The 14,299-nt window shown below is 38.9% G+C and overlaps 3 protein-coding genes across 3 annotated transcripts in view; 1 reads left to right on the top strand and 2 right to left on the bottom strand.

The window, feature by feature from the left end:
- Positions 1-219: 219 nt before the first annotated feature.
- On the bottom strand, positions 220-10,235 carry mcm4 (minichromosome maintenance complex component 4). The gene is made up of 18 exons (XM_079863075.1): positions 10,161-10,235; positions 9,405-9,499; positions 8,189-8,246; positions 7,944-8,078; positions 7,681-7,844; positions 6,473-6,583; positions 6,267-6,362; positions 6,035-6,130; positions 5,070-5,208; positions 4,760-4,980; positions 4,344-4,464; positions 3,337-3,596; positions 2,867-3,232; positions 2,661-2,788; positions 2,005-2,212; positions 1,683-1,911; positions 556-689; positions 220-463 (listed from the first exon to the last, which is right to left on the bottom strand). Exons 3-18 carry the CDS (start codon positions 8,232-8,234, stop codon positions 371-373), a joined length of 2,547 nt encoding a protein of 848 aa, XP_079719201.1. The 5' UTR covers positions 8,235-8,246; positions 9,405-9,499; positions 10,161-10,235; the 3' UTR covers positions 220-370.
- Positions 10,236-10,293: 58 nt separating this feature from the next.
- cebpd (CCAAT enhancer binding protein delta) lies at positions 10,294-11,851 on the top strand. The gene has a single exon (XM_079863101.1). It carries the CDS (start codon positions 10,692-10,694, stop codon positions 11,559-11,561), a length of 870 nt encoding a protein of 289 aa, XP_079719227.1. The 5' UTR covers positions 10,294-10,691; the 3' UTR covers positions 11,562-11,851.
- Positions 11,852-12,478: 627 nt separating this feature from the next.
- Positions 12,479-14,299, bottom strand: part of LOC307153710 (DNA repair-scaffolding protein-like) — a gene marked incomplete at its 5' end in the record, with an annotated part of 30,379 nt that continues 28,558 nt past the window's right edge. The window contains 3 exons of the mRNA XM_079863331.1: positions 12,479-12,992; positions 13,086-13,136; positions 14,021-14,135. Coding sequence (XP_079719457.1) covers positions 12,870-12,992; positions 13,086-13,136; positions 14,021-14,135 — 289 coding nt within the window. The 3' untranslated portion in view covers positions 12,479-12,869. The remainder of the gene's footprint in view (positions 12,993-13,085; positions 13,137-14,020; positions 14,136-14,299) is intronic.

Here is a 14,299-nt window from a genome sequence, read left to right as displayed (position 1 = left end):
TATTGCCATTGTATAAATAATCCAGCTATATTTGATAACTTCCCGTGTGTCTATTCGTCTAACTATACACTGTAAGCCATTTAGGTTTTGCAGCTTGTTTAAGCCATTCTTTGAGGTTTTAACTTTACAAACACAAGTGGAAAGTCAATGCGACTGATTTAGGTCAGTGAATTGATGCTTTGCATTTATGTAAATAACAGCTATAAACCACACCATTTACAAAATCTTCTCTTGAACAACAAAACTCGTTTATTGCATCCAGAAAGGCTCCATACATATGACTATTAACAATAATTGCTCTATAGAAAAAGAAAACAGGATAAAGTAACAAGTAACAAAAGAGGAAGCAGCATCCAGGAATAGTAAGCATTCACAGAAGCCGAACAGTCTTTCCTGTGACGGTCAGATAATCTTCATCAGCGAGTGCTCTGAGGGCCTCATCAAACATGTCCTTAGTAATGGCCTGAAATTGGAGGAAAGCATTTTAAGTTAAGATTTATAGTTGGATTATCTTATACGTTATTAGTATTATTAAAATAAAAATAAAAAGCATACCGCTTCTGACTGGCCACGAAGATCGTCAAACAACTGTTGGTACTTCATAGCTGGTGTTTTGCCCTTTGATTGGATGAGCTTCTTCAGGGCCTGAGCCACTTCCTCCTTGCGCTTGCGTGCTGTAGCACTCATACCTGTACAGAAACAACCACTCAAAACCATCAGACTCTCTAATTTGCATGACATTCACAGGTACTAGTTAAGAGATGATTGGTCAAACTAAGGAACAGTGCTGATTATCTTACTTTTTTTACAGAATGTTGCAGAGCTTATTATAAATGATTTATCATTGTTATATGCTGTCTTCTTGTCTCGGAGGAGAGTGGGACTAAACATCATCCACAACTTACTGCAAACTTGCACTTTACATTTTTTTTTTCTCATTCCAGAAGCCGCTTTACTCGGATATACGTCACAATAGAAAAGACTATTGCAGATTCCGTTTAATGCAGATTTTAAAAGGGTAATAACAATAATTATTATTTTTAGGGCTGTTAATTTAATGGGTTAAATAACTTAGTTAAAATTATTAATGCATTTACTGCCCCAGACCTTTGTATGTCATTTAAGTTCATGTGTAATAAATTCTATGTTGAATCAAATAAAAAAATTTTTTTTCTAAAGCTACTTTTTGTAATGTCTATTTAATGCCGAAGTCAGAAAGATGGAGAGACTCAAGAAGAAGTGACAACATGTAGACATTTCTGAATGGTTAGTTGATGAATTTATGTAGCTGATGTGTAGTTATCTTCTAGTCATTTATTAGCATATTCTGTCATGATAATCTATAAATCGTGTTCCTGGGGGCGGGTTTATGTAAATTTTAGGGTTTGTGATGTCACTAACACGGGAGGAATGTCGTGTAGTCCCTACCAGCCGTTTGTTGTAGTCCTTAAAAAGCGTTTTCTTTAAAAGAAAATATCTCCCTTTGCTTTGAGCATTGTAACTTTGCACATGTTGTTTATGCTCAAACAGTAACATTACACACTAACTAAAGTTAGAAAAGTGAAATCATAATCAACCACCCCTTTAATCGCTTGACACCCCTATATATCTGCACAAGCATGATGAGACAATGAGACCATGTGACTCAACCTAACCAGTCCAGACAGTTGTCTAACTCGTACCTGTGGTGAGGATGGAGATATCCACGAATCCTGTCCTGGGATCAGTGGCGGACTGTTTCAGGGCCTCTCTGTGCAGTCTCTTGGCTTCCTCCACGTCGATGGTTTCGACTTTGCTTGAGAAACGTACTTTAGCGTGCGCTTCAGACAGTCTGATGAGAGACTCCAGCTGACGGGGGTACGCGGACACCATACCTCTACCGCTGCCGATCTTCCGCATGTCTACATAGGCCTGCAAGGGTCAAAATTCAAAATTGCAAACATTAAATATTACATGTAATACTATACTACTGCAGGTGCCTTGACCTATATGGTGTTTATATACCTCAATAAGGGCCTGACTAGCTTCCTCGTTGAGTCGGGGATGCACAGATGTACGAGCAAAGGCGATATAGTCTTTCAGCACGGCCATGTCCAGATGCTCCTCTTCAATCTGCTCTTCACTCTGATAATACAGAGACACGAGATGGTGTGCGAGACGTCGGTCGTACGCCTCGTCCTGAGGGTCCAGCATCAGGAAGATCAAATCAAACCTAAGAACAAGAGATTTTTCAGAGAAACACTTGTATGAGGCTACAAAATCTGGGGGTTTCAACATTGATAATATTAAGAAATGTTTCTTGAGCAGCAAATCAGCATATTAGAATGATTTCTGAAGGATCATGTGACACTGAAGACTGGAGTAATGATGCTGAAAATTCAGCTTTGATCACAGGAATAAATTACATTTCAAAAATAAGTTACTTTTAATTTGCAAAAATATCAGAATATTAGTGTTTTTACTCTATTTCTGATCGAATAAATGCAGCCTTGGTGAGCCAAAGAGACTTATTTTGAAGGTAGCTCACAATCAAATCTAATCTTGGTGGATAAAACATTTCTCTCCCTACCTTGCATCCCACTCAATTCTTGGAAATTGATAGAAATACATAACATTCTGGACATTAACTGTTGTAAATACTGTTATGTTTTATTTTTTACCTGGACAGAAGTGTGTGAGGCAGCTGGATGTTTTCTATAGTCGTCTTTTTGGGGTTCCACTGAGACTCCACCGGATTGGCTGCGGCGAGGACGGAGGTCCGAGCATTAAGCTGGCAAATGATCCCGGCCTATGACACACAAAAACTTTATTATCCGTCCTAACAAAATCATTCACTCAATCACAAGTTATTGTTTAAGCATCTCACCTTGGCAATAGAGAGCGTTTGCTGCTCCATGACTTCATGCAGCACAGATCTCGTGCTGTCGCTCATCTTATCAAACTCGTCGATGCAGCAGATGCCGTTGTCACTGAGCACGAGCGCTCCGGTCTGCAGAACCAGCTGCCGGGTTTCCGGGTCCTTCATCACATAGGCTGTGAGGCCGACGGCGCTGGATCCTTTCCCGGACGTGTACTGCCCGCGAGGAACGAGGTTATACACGTACTGGAGCAGCTGGGATTTACTGGTACCCGGATCGCCACAAAGCAGGATGTTGATCTCTGCACGGAAGTTCCCGCGGCCCGTCTGAGTGAAGTCCTTACGGGTCCCGCCGAATAACTGCAACAGGATGCCCTGAAAAAAAAAATGCGTGCCATCAACTCACATCCTGAGAAACGTTTAATTGTTGTAAGAAACAAAAGACGAGGCAGGCTTAACCAGTAACAATTAAAACGCACTTTCTTGATGTCCTCGTGTTCGTAGATGCTGGGCGCCAGGGCAGAGGACAGGCGCTCGTAGACGTCCGGTTTTGCGGCTAGTTCTTTGAGCATGGCGACTCTGTCTTTAGTGAAGAGTTTCTGGTCACCGTCCTCATCCAGTCCATGAAGACGCTTCTCATCTGTCTTGCGGAAGTGAATGGCGTCGATGTGGGTTTTGTACACAGACTTCACCTGGCTCTGTCGTGGGTTCAGACGCATAGGGGCGGCTCTGTAAATGCCTGAGGAGAATAACAGACATGATAGTTAGTCTTCACAAAATACCAGTTCTCTCATAATACAAAAGGACTGGTTTAAACTTTAAGCCTAAAAAAACAACAACTCCATGTATTCATGCTCTCTCTCTCTCTATATATATAGTGCATGGAGCATATTAGAATGATCATGTGACACTAAAAACTGGAGTAATGGCTGATGAAAATTCAGCTTTGCATCACAGAAATAAAATTAAGTATATTAAAATCGAAAAACATTATTTTAAATTGTAATAATATTCCACAAAATTAGTTTTTTCTGTATTTTTGATCAAATAAATGCAGTCTTGGTGAGCAGAAGAGACTTTTTTTCAAAAACATCATTTACTCATCAGCTAACAACATTAAAGGGATAGTTCACTCAAAAATAAAAATGCTGTCATTTACTCACCCTCGTGTTGTTCCAAACCTGTAAGAGTTTCAGTCTTCTGTTGAACACAATATTTTAAAGAATGTTGGTAACCAGACATTTGACGGCACCAGTTGTCTTCTATAGACACTTTTTCCTACTATGGAAGTCAATGGCTACCGTCAACTGTCTGGTTACCAACATTCTTTAAAATATCATTGTTTGTGTTCAACAGAAGAAAAACTCATACAGGTTTAGAACAACTTGAAGGAAAGTGATGACAACATTTACATTTTTGGGAGAACGATCCTTTATCACTTACTGTTATAGACCACATAAAGCTTAAATGACAACAGGACGGGTACCAGTGATGTTTATTCTGTCTCCAGGCTGCACTTTGTCCACCAGGTCATTGTGAGCGTAGACGACTGTGGTGTGGGGCGTCTGACCGGCTGGCATGTCCTCTGGAGACTCCTGCAGTTTTATCTATCAGATACATTAAAAAACCCCAGAAAAGTCCCCATTAATGCTTGCCTTCATAATTGGTCTCAATTTTTGTTTTGGTCAACTAGTAAACAAATGCCATTACAGAAGAAACCCTTTCTTAACCAGCATGATATGTGCAAAAAACACACAACAGCACTATTAAGTTAAGTTGATAAATGAAAACAGAACAGGACTGCCAGTACCAGTCACATGGTCTCATTTATAATGTAATACTTGTGGAGACCACTAGTATGAAAAAATACACTAAAAATCCCAACAACAACAACAACCTCACCATTTGTTTGTCGGAAAAGGCCGAGCGGTTGTGCACCAGAGCCATGCTGTGTGTGGTGTTGCAGTTGCGGCAGACGGCAGGTTCAGCGATGCGTCCGCGGTCCACCTCCACACGCGTGTTAAACGCACACACCTGACAGCGGAAAAACGCCTCCTGCATCTCAGGGATCAGCTGAGAGGTGCGGATCACCATCCCACTGATAGTGATGAGCTGGTCAATGTCTGAACGGAAACCAGAGACGATGATGATGATGATGTGACGGGTGCTCTCATTTATCAGTAAACATCGTCCGGCTAGCTGGGTTTCTTACCTTCAGGGTTGAGCGCGCGCATGTTTCTGGTTTTCACGGCGCTGTAGGGACGCACCTGGATCTGATGCTCCAACACAGAGTCTGGGAAACGTTCAAAGAAGAGCTCATTGACGGCCATATCGAAAGTGGGGATGACTTCCTGTAAGGATAAGAGTGAAAGACTTTCAGTAGTCAAAGAGACAATATAATAATCTAGAGGTTTATGTTTTTAAAGAAAGCTCTTCTGCTCACCAAGGCTGTATTCATTTGATCAAAAATTCAGTAAAAACTGTAATATTGTGAAACGTTATGTTTTTTATTTGAATATTTTAGAATATATTTATTCCTGTGATGCAAAGCTCCAGTCTACAGTGTCACATGGTCCTTCAGAAATCATTCTAATATGCTGATTTGCTGCTCAAGAAACAGTTGTGCTGCTTCATAGTTTTCAGGATTCTTTGATAAATAGAAAGTCCAAATAAAATGTATTTGAAATAGAAATCTTTTGTAACATTATATAAATGTCTTTACTGTCACTTTTGATCAATTTAATGAATCCTTGCGGAATAGAATTACTAATTTCTTTAAAAAAATTTAAAAATATTAGTGCGTGTTCAGACCTGTAGAATATGTGCTTTGTTCCGAAACAGGGATTTAAATTGTCACAATGTTGCAATTTCTTCTTGGTTCGGTTCATTTACACAAGGCAACAAACCAACAGCCTGGTTCGTGGGTCAGATTGTTTTCTCACCACAAGCGAACCTCTCCACCTGGTTCAGATTGTTTTGGTGTGAATCTGAGTGTGATTTTAGCATGTTCATATATGCCTAAATGACCTGAACTAATGCAGAAAATGCACCAGGTTCTGAATCAAACGCTCCAAATGAGTCAGGTGTGAAAACACACTTACTGAGATGAATCTTTTGAACGGTAGTGTCAATTAGTGTATATATTGGGCTGATTTCACCTGACGCTGCTGCTCTTACCTGCGGATAACAGATCAGCTGGCGGTAGAGATCAGCGTCAAAAGTCTGAATGTGACTGCAGTTCACATTCAACACCGGCTCTCCAACAACACTGATCTGAGAACACAAACAAATCTTCAATATTATTACACAAGAACTGGATATTAAGGATGACCAAACATGAACTACTTCATATCCAAGCGACCAATTGTTACCCCTTTTGAGCCTTTCTAATGAGCACTGCACTTCTCACCTCATCCAGTTTCTGCATATAGAGAGGCTCATTCAGATCCAGACCAGAATTCTCATCCTCTTTGGAGTTGGGGTCTGTGAAATGCTGAAGGAAACGCTGAAAAAAACCAATACAGATTCTCAACAAAAGGTCATTTAGCCATGGACAAGACAAGCTTTTTGTCAGTCATCTGTGGATGGGTGTAGTTACTCAGACTTCAGCCACACCTGAAACTTCTCCTTGCAGGTTCCCACATTGACATCAGTCCCCCAGATCACCAGCCTCTGTCCCGCGGCTCCGGTCCCCTGTTCACTGCCGGCCGCTGCGTCTCCAGACGGCTGAAAATCACCAGATACACACACACAAATTATACATAATGATTTTTATGGATATGATTGTTCTGTATTTATATGGATTAGTGTTATTTTAGCATAATATATGCTATTGCAGTTAATTTCTGTATACTATTCATACACTATCATATTTATTAATATTTTAAATTAGCTTTATATTTCCAGTGTTTATTTTCAATTTTAAGTAATTTTGTTATTTCGTAATTTTTAATTCAGTTTTTATTTCCTGTTAGCAATTTTAGTGCTTCAAATTAAACATTTAATTTTAACTTGCCATGGCAACATTTCACATTTAAGTTTTATTTATATTTTACTTGAGCTTTTTTTCCAATTAACAAAAATGTTTTTAGTTAATGATAAACCAAATATGAATTTCTGCATTTTTCGACCTTAAATATGACCCAGTACAATAGTATTTTTTGCAATGATACATAATCTGTTTAATTTTTGTTTTTTAATTTTAATTTTTTTATTTAAATAATAAAATTATAATTTTGAATAATACCAACCACCGTTATTTTTATTTTCGTATAGTCAGTCATATTGAATGGGAAAAAAGTTTTAGTCTTTGATCTCACCCTGATTGAAGCTCATGAACAAACCACAAAAATAAGTCCATACACTTAAAACATAGTAAAATATTAACACTTAAGACCATAAAAAAAAAAAAAAATTAATAATAATAATATAATATAATATTATATATATATATATATATGAGGTTATGGGTTTTAAATTTAAAGGGATAGTTAACCCAAAAATAAATTTTAAAAAATGTTAATAATAATTTAATAATAATTCATTACATTTATATAGCGCTTTTCTCAGCACTCAAAGCGCTTTACATAGAAGGGGTGAATCTTGGAAGGCGTGAAAAATAATTTTCCAACTATTTCCTACAACAGAAGACTAAAACTCGCATGGGTTTGGAACAGCTTGAGGGTGAGTAAATGACAATATTTTAATTTTTTGGTGAACTATCCCTTTAACAAATTACATTTATTAAAAACTCACCCAAGGAGTCAAAAATGAAAAGATTCAACTCTAAAAGTAAATGACAAATAATAAGGACTTTCCCTCACCGGCTCCGAGTGCATGTCGACCTGCGGAGCTTTCCGCACAGATCCCAGGTCGGGCCGCTGCCGGGCCGGTGTCCCGCGGATGCCGCTGCGGGGCGTTCCTTCCACCCTGGAGCTGGGAGTGCCGTACATCAGCGGAGAACTGGCGTCGATCTCACTCTGCAGGACTGGGTGAAACAAATCCTGATGTTTAGAGACCTTCCCCCAAATTCAAATACATGAGCAATTCATTTCAATGCAAATATGATGTTGAGTTTGAGTCGTACCAGAGCGTGGAGCCATAGGGCTGGAGAACAGCGAGGCGTCCATGGCTGGAGATGTGGGCATCGGCTGAAGCTCTGTGGACGTGTCATGGGCTCTGGAGCGCTGAGACGGCGGGGAGAGGGGGTCCTCGCTCGCGGCTGCAAACACACAAACCTGGTTAGCAACTGTCAAAGACAAACCTCATGAGAAAATACTAAGAATTAAAAACCACATGCATGCTGGCATATAGTGAACGGTGTGGACTCACGGGTCGGAGGGTCTCTCTTACGGGTCTGAGATGATGGTGAAGACATCTTGACTCAAAACTGAAAAGTTAAAACTCAAAATTAGTGAACTGGAACCAAAATTCATTTAATCATTAAATATTACATTATATAAACAATTTAATTTAAACTTAATTTCAGTTCATAAAAATTCTAATAGTTGCATGATAAGGTAACACTTTATTTTACAGTGTCCTTGTTGCATGTACTTACCATAGTAATAACAGTAAATTATGCATTAATTACATGCAACTAACCCTCAACCAAACCTAATTCTAAGCCCATAGTACGTACATGTTAATTAATATTACTCAGTACTTAAATATATAATTGCACTGTAACAATGACACCTTAAAATACAGTTTAGCATATTTTATATATATATATATATATATATATATATATATATATATATATATATGAAGAGTTCAGATGCAAAAGCCTCTAAGTGCCATCTGAAATTTTCTTCTAGAATGATCTTTTTTTATCAAGCTTGTATATTTAAGTTCAATAATTTCACTTAAATGGCAATGAAAATTACCTATTAATTGTCATTTAAGTGAAATTATTAAATTATTGAACTTAAATATACGAGCTTGATAAAAATGATCATTCTAGAAGAAAATATATATATATATTTTACATGAATGATTTTTGACTTTTATAGTTATTATAAACTGTCAATATTTTTGTATTGACAACAGGCCTCCAAAAGGAAACAAATTGGATCATTATCACATCACTGTGATACCTTTAAGAAAAATGTCAATGCATCACAAAAAAATTGATAGAAACAAATGATCAAAACTCATTTTGCCAACAGACTCTAAAATAATTCTAATGTTTGCATGAGATTCACAGGGAATAAACCAGACACAGACTTCATATTTAAACTACGTGTAAATCAACACAAAAGAACATAACTAAGATTAATTATGTAAACACATCTGGGAAAGGAATATGTGGGTTTTATTAAGAAGGATGAATAGTAACTTTGTAACAGTGAATGCTACCAGCAGGAGCACGCTGCATCTCATACAATGACATTACCGAGTCTTCAAACTAGAATACAAAATAAACATTATTTTAAAACATAACACACGATGTTAACGCCCGGTTGATCAAGATCTTTCTCAGGTCCTCGTGATTACATTTACTTTTTTTAAATTCGGTAAGTTTATAACACAACAGAGCACTTACCGTTCGCACTGTTTCCCTTCCGATGTGAATGGTGGCGCGAAACTGTCTGTGACGTAAATTTCGCGGGGAAATTTTGACCAACCAAGAATAGGCTCCTCACTATCAGTCGAGAGGGGGAGAGAAGTGCGAGACGTGGGTACATGAATCATATAAAAATCGTTATTTATTAGATTACGCAATAAAATTGCAACTACATATGTTTAAAATGAAAGTAAACTCTTTTTCAAACGTTCTTAATAGCAAACTGACAATTATAGAATGGGTGACATAAACGAATCCCATCAACTGTTTGGTATAGTCCGGCGTTTTCGCGGGAAAGAACATCAACACAGAGTAAATAGAGGCAATTCCTCTGACATCCACTAGATGTCTATGTGGTTGACAAGATAAAGTGCCTCAATGTACTAGTATGTGATTGTAGCATGTGACAATGTTGTATGTAGAACTGTACGTCCCTTAGAAAACGATTTTCTTTTGATTCCCTTTGCTTTAATCGGACTCTTGTTCCTTTGTTGTATTTTGAAATATTATTTTTTGTTGTGAATTTGTACGTTCAATGTGCTTCTTAAAAAAAAGAAAAAAAAAAGAAAAGCCCAGATGAAAAGAACAGATGTAGTATAACAGCTCACATCAGACACTACTACTACAGCTAATAATAATAGTAATAATAAACCAAAAATCAATTTTGACTTATTTAGGTATTCTGGTAAATGGCGCATTACATTAGTTTTCTCTCACCGATCCTTCCTTGTACACATGTATACGCATTCAAGCATGTCCTGCAACAAAGTTTTTAAAGTTCGTTTTTCAATGCTTTCATTCGTATTTATTTATATATGTTGGTAGTGGCGCATTAAATGAGTTTCTCTTCCACACATTCATACGCATTCAAACATGTCCTGCAACAACACCAAGTTCTGACAGTTCTTGAAGTGTCTCTTCTCGTGTGCTGCTGGTAGGCGTTCATGCACACCCGACTCTCCTCAAATAGGAGCCCGGGCGGAACATGTGACTGCCTCTGGACATTCACTGGCTTCTGGAAGGGGGCGTTGATGCTGTGACGCGCGCCGCGCGCTAGTACTTATTCACGAGGACGGCAGAGTTTCGATAGAGAGCTACGAGGACTTTAACACCTGTGCGAGAGACAGCCAGACTTTTGGAGATACGCGCTGGGTGCGCGAAACAGGGTGTGATTGCTCGAGACACTTTTGGGTTTTTTAAACTGCCAGGGGGACTCGGAAGGGATCTGCTGATTTTGGTACCATCTGAGTGAGTTTCGCTACGTCCATGTCTGACATATACAACCTGGACTCGCAGTGCGTAACGCCACCATGCAACATGAGCTGGGCCATGGAGCCTGCCAATTTCTATGATAATAAAGTGATGCCAGGGGATGCAAAACCCGGGGGCGAGCATGGCATGCCCCAGGACAATAATAACAACAACAGCAGCAGCAGCAGCAACAACATGATGGAGCTCAGTAATGCTCCTGCCATCTACGACGATGAGAGCGCGATTGACTTCAGCACCTACATCGAGTCCATGTCCACGGTCCCGCTGGAGATCTGCAACGACGAGCTCTTTGCAGACTTGTTCAACAACACCATGAAGCAAGAAAAGCCTGACTTTTACGCGGAGGGCATCGGCGGCTTTGCGCAAAAGAGCTCGGAGAGGCTCCAGCACCAGGACGGGGGGTTTGGCAAGGGCGCGTTTTGCGCACCAATCAAGAGGGAGTCGGACTGGAGCGACAGCGACCAATCCTCATTCTTACCATCTCAGATCGAGACGTGCGCGCAGACGTCCGTGAGCCTCATGCACACGGGACAACCCACACCTCCCACCACACCTGAGCCAGAACCCGTTAGCCACAGGAGGCCGGGCAAGGAAAAGGGCAAAAAGACTGTCGACAGGCACAGCAATGAGTATCGGCAGCGGCGCGAGAGGAACAACATCGCCGTGCGTAAAAGCAGGGACAAGGCGAAGCAGCGCAACATGGAGATGCAGCATAAGATGATCGAGCTGAACGCGGAGAACGAACGCCTGCACAAAACGATAGATCAGCTGTCGCGAGAACTAGGCAGCCTCAGAAACTTCTTCAAACAGAGACCCGAACTTTCGTTTGGGACGGCGGCACGCGCGGCTGTTGACAGTCGGTGACGCGCGTCAGAAAACCTGCCAAAACATACCTCAGTGAACTTGAATTACTATGTTCTTCTGTAGCAGATGTGCATTAAGTTACGCATTGGATGATGGACTTTGGCACCGCACGGTGTCGTGATTATGTTTGTGAATGTTTTTGTATTCTAAATTATTACAGAAAAAAGCTTCATATATGTTTTTATGGTACTTGTTTTATAATTCCCCAAAACTTCGTATTAATGCGAGAGCATGTTTGAAATTGTACAGTGTGTACAAATGTATAATAAAACGACATCAAATTTCAAAAAGATCCATGTGAACGCGCATGTGTGCACGGGGGTGGGTCTGAGGGGGCGTGGTCCTTTGAAAGGTCCAGCTGTCAATCAGTTCAACGATTGTCATATGGGGTTTAAAGAATGGCGATTATGGATTTATGGGTAATGTTTGCTGTAAATATTAGAGAGACACATTCATGTTTTGCTCTAAACATATACTATGCTGTCAGACATCAAAGGCAAATTTCGAAGCTGTTGTTTCTGCTTTTAAAAAGATGTTGGTAAAAAAAAGGGCTACAACTACCACAAAGGTGAACGTTTAAGTGCTTGATGAATTGAACAGCAATTTACATAAAAAAAAATCATTTGTTGTCGAGTGGAAAAGGTGTAGCATTTTATACTAGTTTACAGTCAGACATGGCCCTAGATTCATTAATGTGATCACTTAGGAATCAATTCACTCGCATAAATAATGATAATCATTAACCATAGTACAAATGTCCATAGAGCATTGTTGTAGTGTAATGATTATCAATGAGTCAAGAAGTAGGAATACAATTTTCAGTCAAAATAATCAGTTATCAGTCATTTAAAAATTATCTATTGAAATGGTTGTGGAAAAAAAAAAAACATTGGTTGATCTTTAATGAATATGAGTTCAGTTATTTGGAGACATAACACTTTATTTATATTGAATGTAGGTTATTCAACTGTCATAGAGAGCAATACATCAATAAGGCAGATCACAGCTTGTTTAAACTTTCTTTTTTGTTCAAATAATTTAACTTAAACCATCATAATGTGGCTTGATGCAACTTTTGGCAATTGATTGACAACAACAAATGTATTTTATCAGCTTATACTGGGCATCAAATCATACGAATATTAATGAGATTGTGGTTTCAAAACTACAGGGTCCAGAATGATCGTTCAAAAAGTAATTTGGTTCAGGTGTTAGAGTTATTCTGGCACTATGCCCTTTTTTCCTTTTGTTTATTTACATACATTTACAAGTAAGGCAAGGCACAATATTAACAGATGAGTGTGCTAGTTAGCGCAGGTCAAAGGATAACTCCTCCAAACCCATCCAAACTGTGTGACTTCTGTTCACCACATGGACCAAGGTGCTGAGAGGACCGATCTCCGACCCAAGAACATTTTCCACACTGTAACCCTGTCAAACAAACAGATCACACAAAACAAACAAACAATTAACTCTCAATTAAAAACAGAAACAGAGTGACTTCTGTCTAAGCCAGATTCTTACCTCAGGACACCTTGTCGAGTTCAAGAGAGAATTAATGGTCTTTTGCTGCAACTGAAACATGCACATGAATGCATTAATATCATAATATGATTCACACAGTATGAAGCATTAATATTTTCTGTTAACCTACATACACAGCCAGAAATCAACCCTGTCTGACCTCGTCTAATCAAGCATTTAGAGAAATTTGCACTTGACAGGCGTTGTTTGACAGCGTTAGACCAGATAATCCAAAGGCTTTATTAATGTAAATGCACAGCTTATTTTACACGAGGATCAAACGCATTAAAAAAATAGCTTAGCATAAAGTAAATCAGTATTAATTTAGACTTTATAAGACAATCAATCTTGGTGCTTCTTGAAGAAACAAGTGAAAATAACATTAAAAAAAAACAATCTGACATTTAAGAGCAGAATATATAAACTTTCCCTTTCATGCATCAGTTACTCAGTGGTCCAAAATAGTAGTGTGCTTCATAAGTTTATTCTAGTTCAGTGGGTGTGAAACACATTTCTGATAACATACGAGAGGTATCTTGTTAAATCTGTTCCATAATATGCGGCCCTCCGCTATCGCTGAAATTTCCAGGAAACAAAACAGAATGAAGATAAACTCTCGATGACTAGTTTCTGCACGAGTGATTAAATCATGCTAGCTTCACTTTCTTGAGTGTTTATGTTCATCCTTCTAACGTAATTTGAGATGCAGATACAGAGTTTGTTTTCAAGGAGAGTCAAATTAGAATCTCACGATCTTGAATAGGTCGGCGGCAAAAAAAAGAAGAAAAATATTTGACATAAAAGGCACTACTGATTTTTTGACCCAATTAAACACCCCATTCCCATTACTAACACATAACGTGAAAATATCTCATTAGTTACTATATTTATTCCCACTAAAGGTTTTCTCCATAACGCAGGTGAAAGCATCTCACCTTGACTTTGACGGTACAGTGGCTCAGTGAAGAGCAGCTCAGAAACACCTCCAGCTGCATCTTTATGGTCGCTTCATCCATCACTTCCCCACATACTAAACAGAGGAATCCTTTTCTAGAAACCAGCAAACCAACACAGATGCAACTTTTATTGTTGTTATTCAAATGTTTGAGTCTTTTTCAGTTCGAGGGCTCAAAGGCACCATGATTTATCACTTTGGCTTTACTATTACACTGGAATGTGAAAGCAGTTTAGCCGTGCAGTGGGTTGTGATTAAA

Source organism: Squalius cephalus, assembly GCF_949319135.1.
Source record: "Squalius cephalus genome assembly, chromosome: 25".
NCBI lineage: Eukaryota > Metazoa > Chordata > Actinopteri > Cypriniformes > Leuciscidae > Squalius > Squalius cephalus.
This window is presented reverse-complemented; position numbering and strand designations above follow the sequence as displayed.

Bases quoted from the DNA above. Each gene is read 5' to 3' on its own strand.
- mcm4 (XM_079863075.1), bottom strand. From the start codon at position 8,234: ATGTCTTCACCATCATCTCAGACCCGTAAGAGAGACCCTCCGACCC. The intron at 6,363-6,472 runs GTGTGGCTGAAG...GGTTTTTTTCAG, and splicing joins CCTGCAAGGAGAAGTTTCAG to CGTTTCCTTCAGCATTTCAC. The intron at 3,233-3,336 runs GTGCGTTTTAAT...TTTTTTTTTCAG, and splicing joins AACACGAGGACATCAAGAAA to GGCATCCTGTTGCAGTTATT.
- cebpd (XM_079863101.1), top strand. From the start codon at position 10,692: ATGTCTGACATATACAACCTGGACTCGCAGTGCGTAACGCCACCATGC.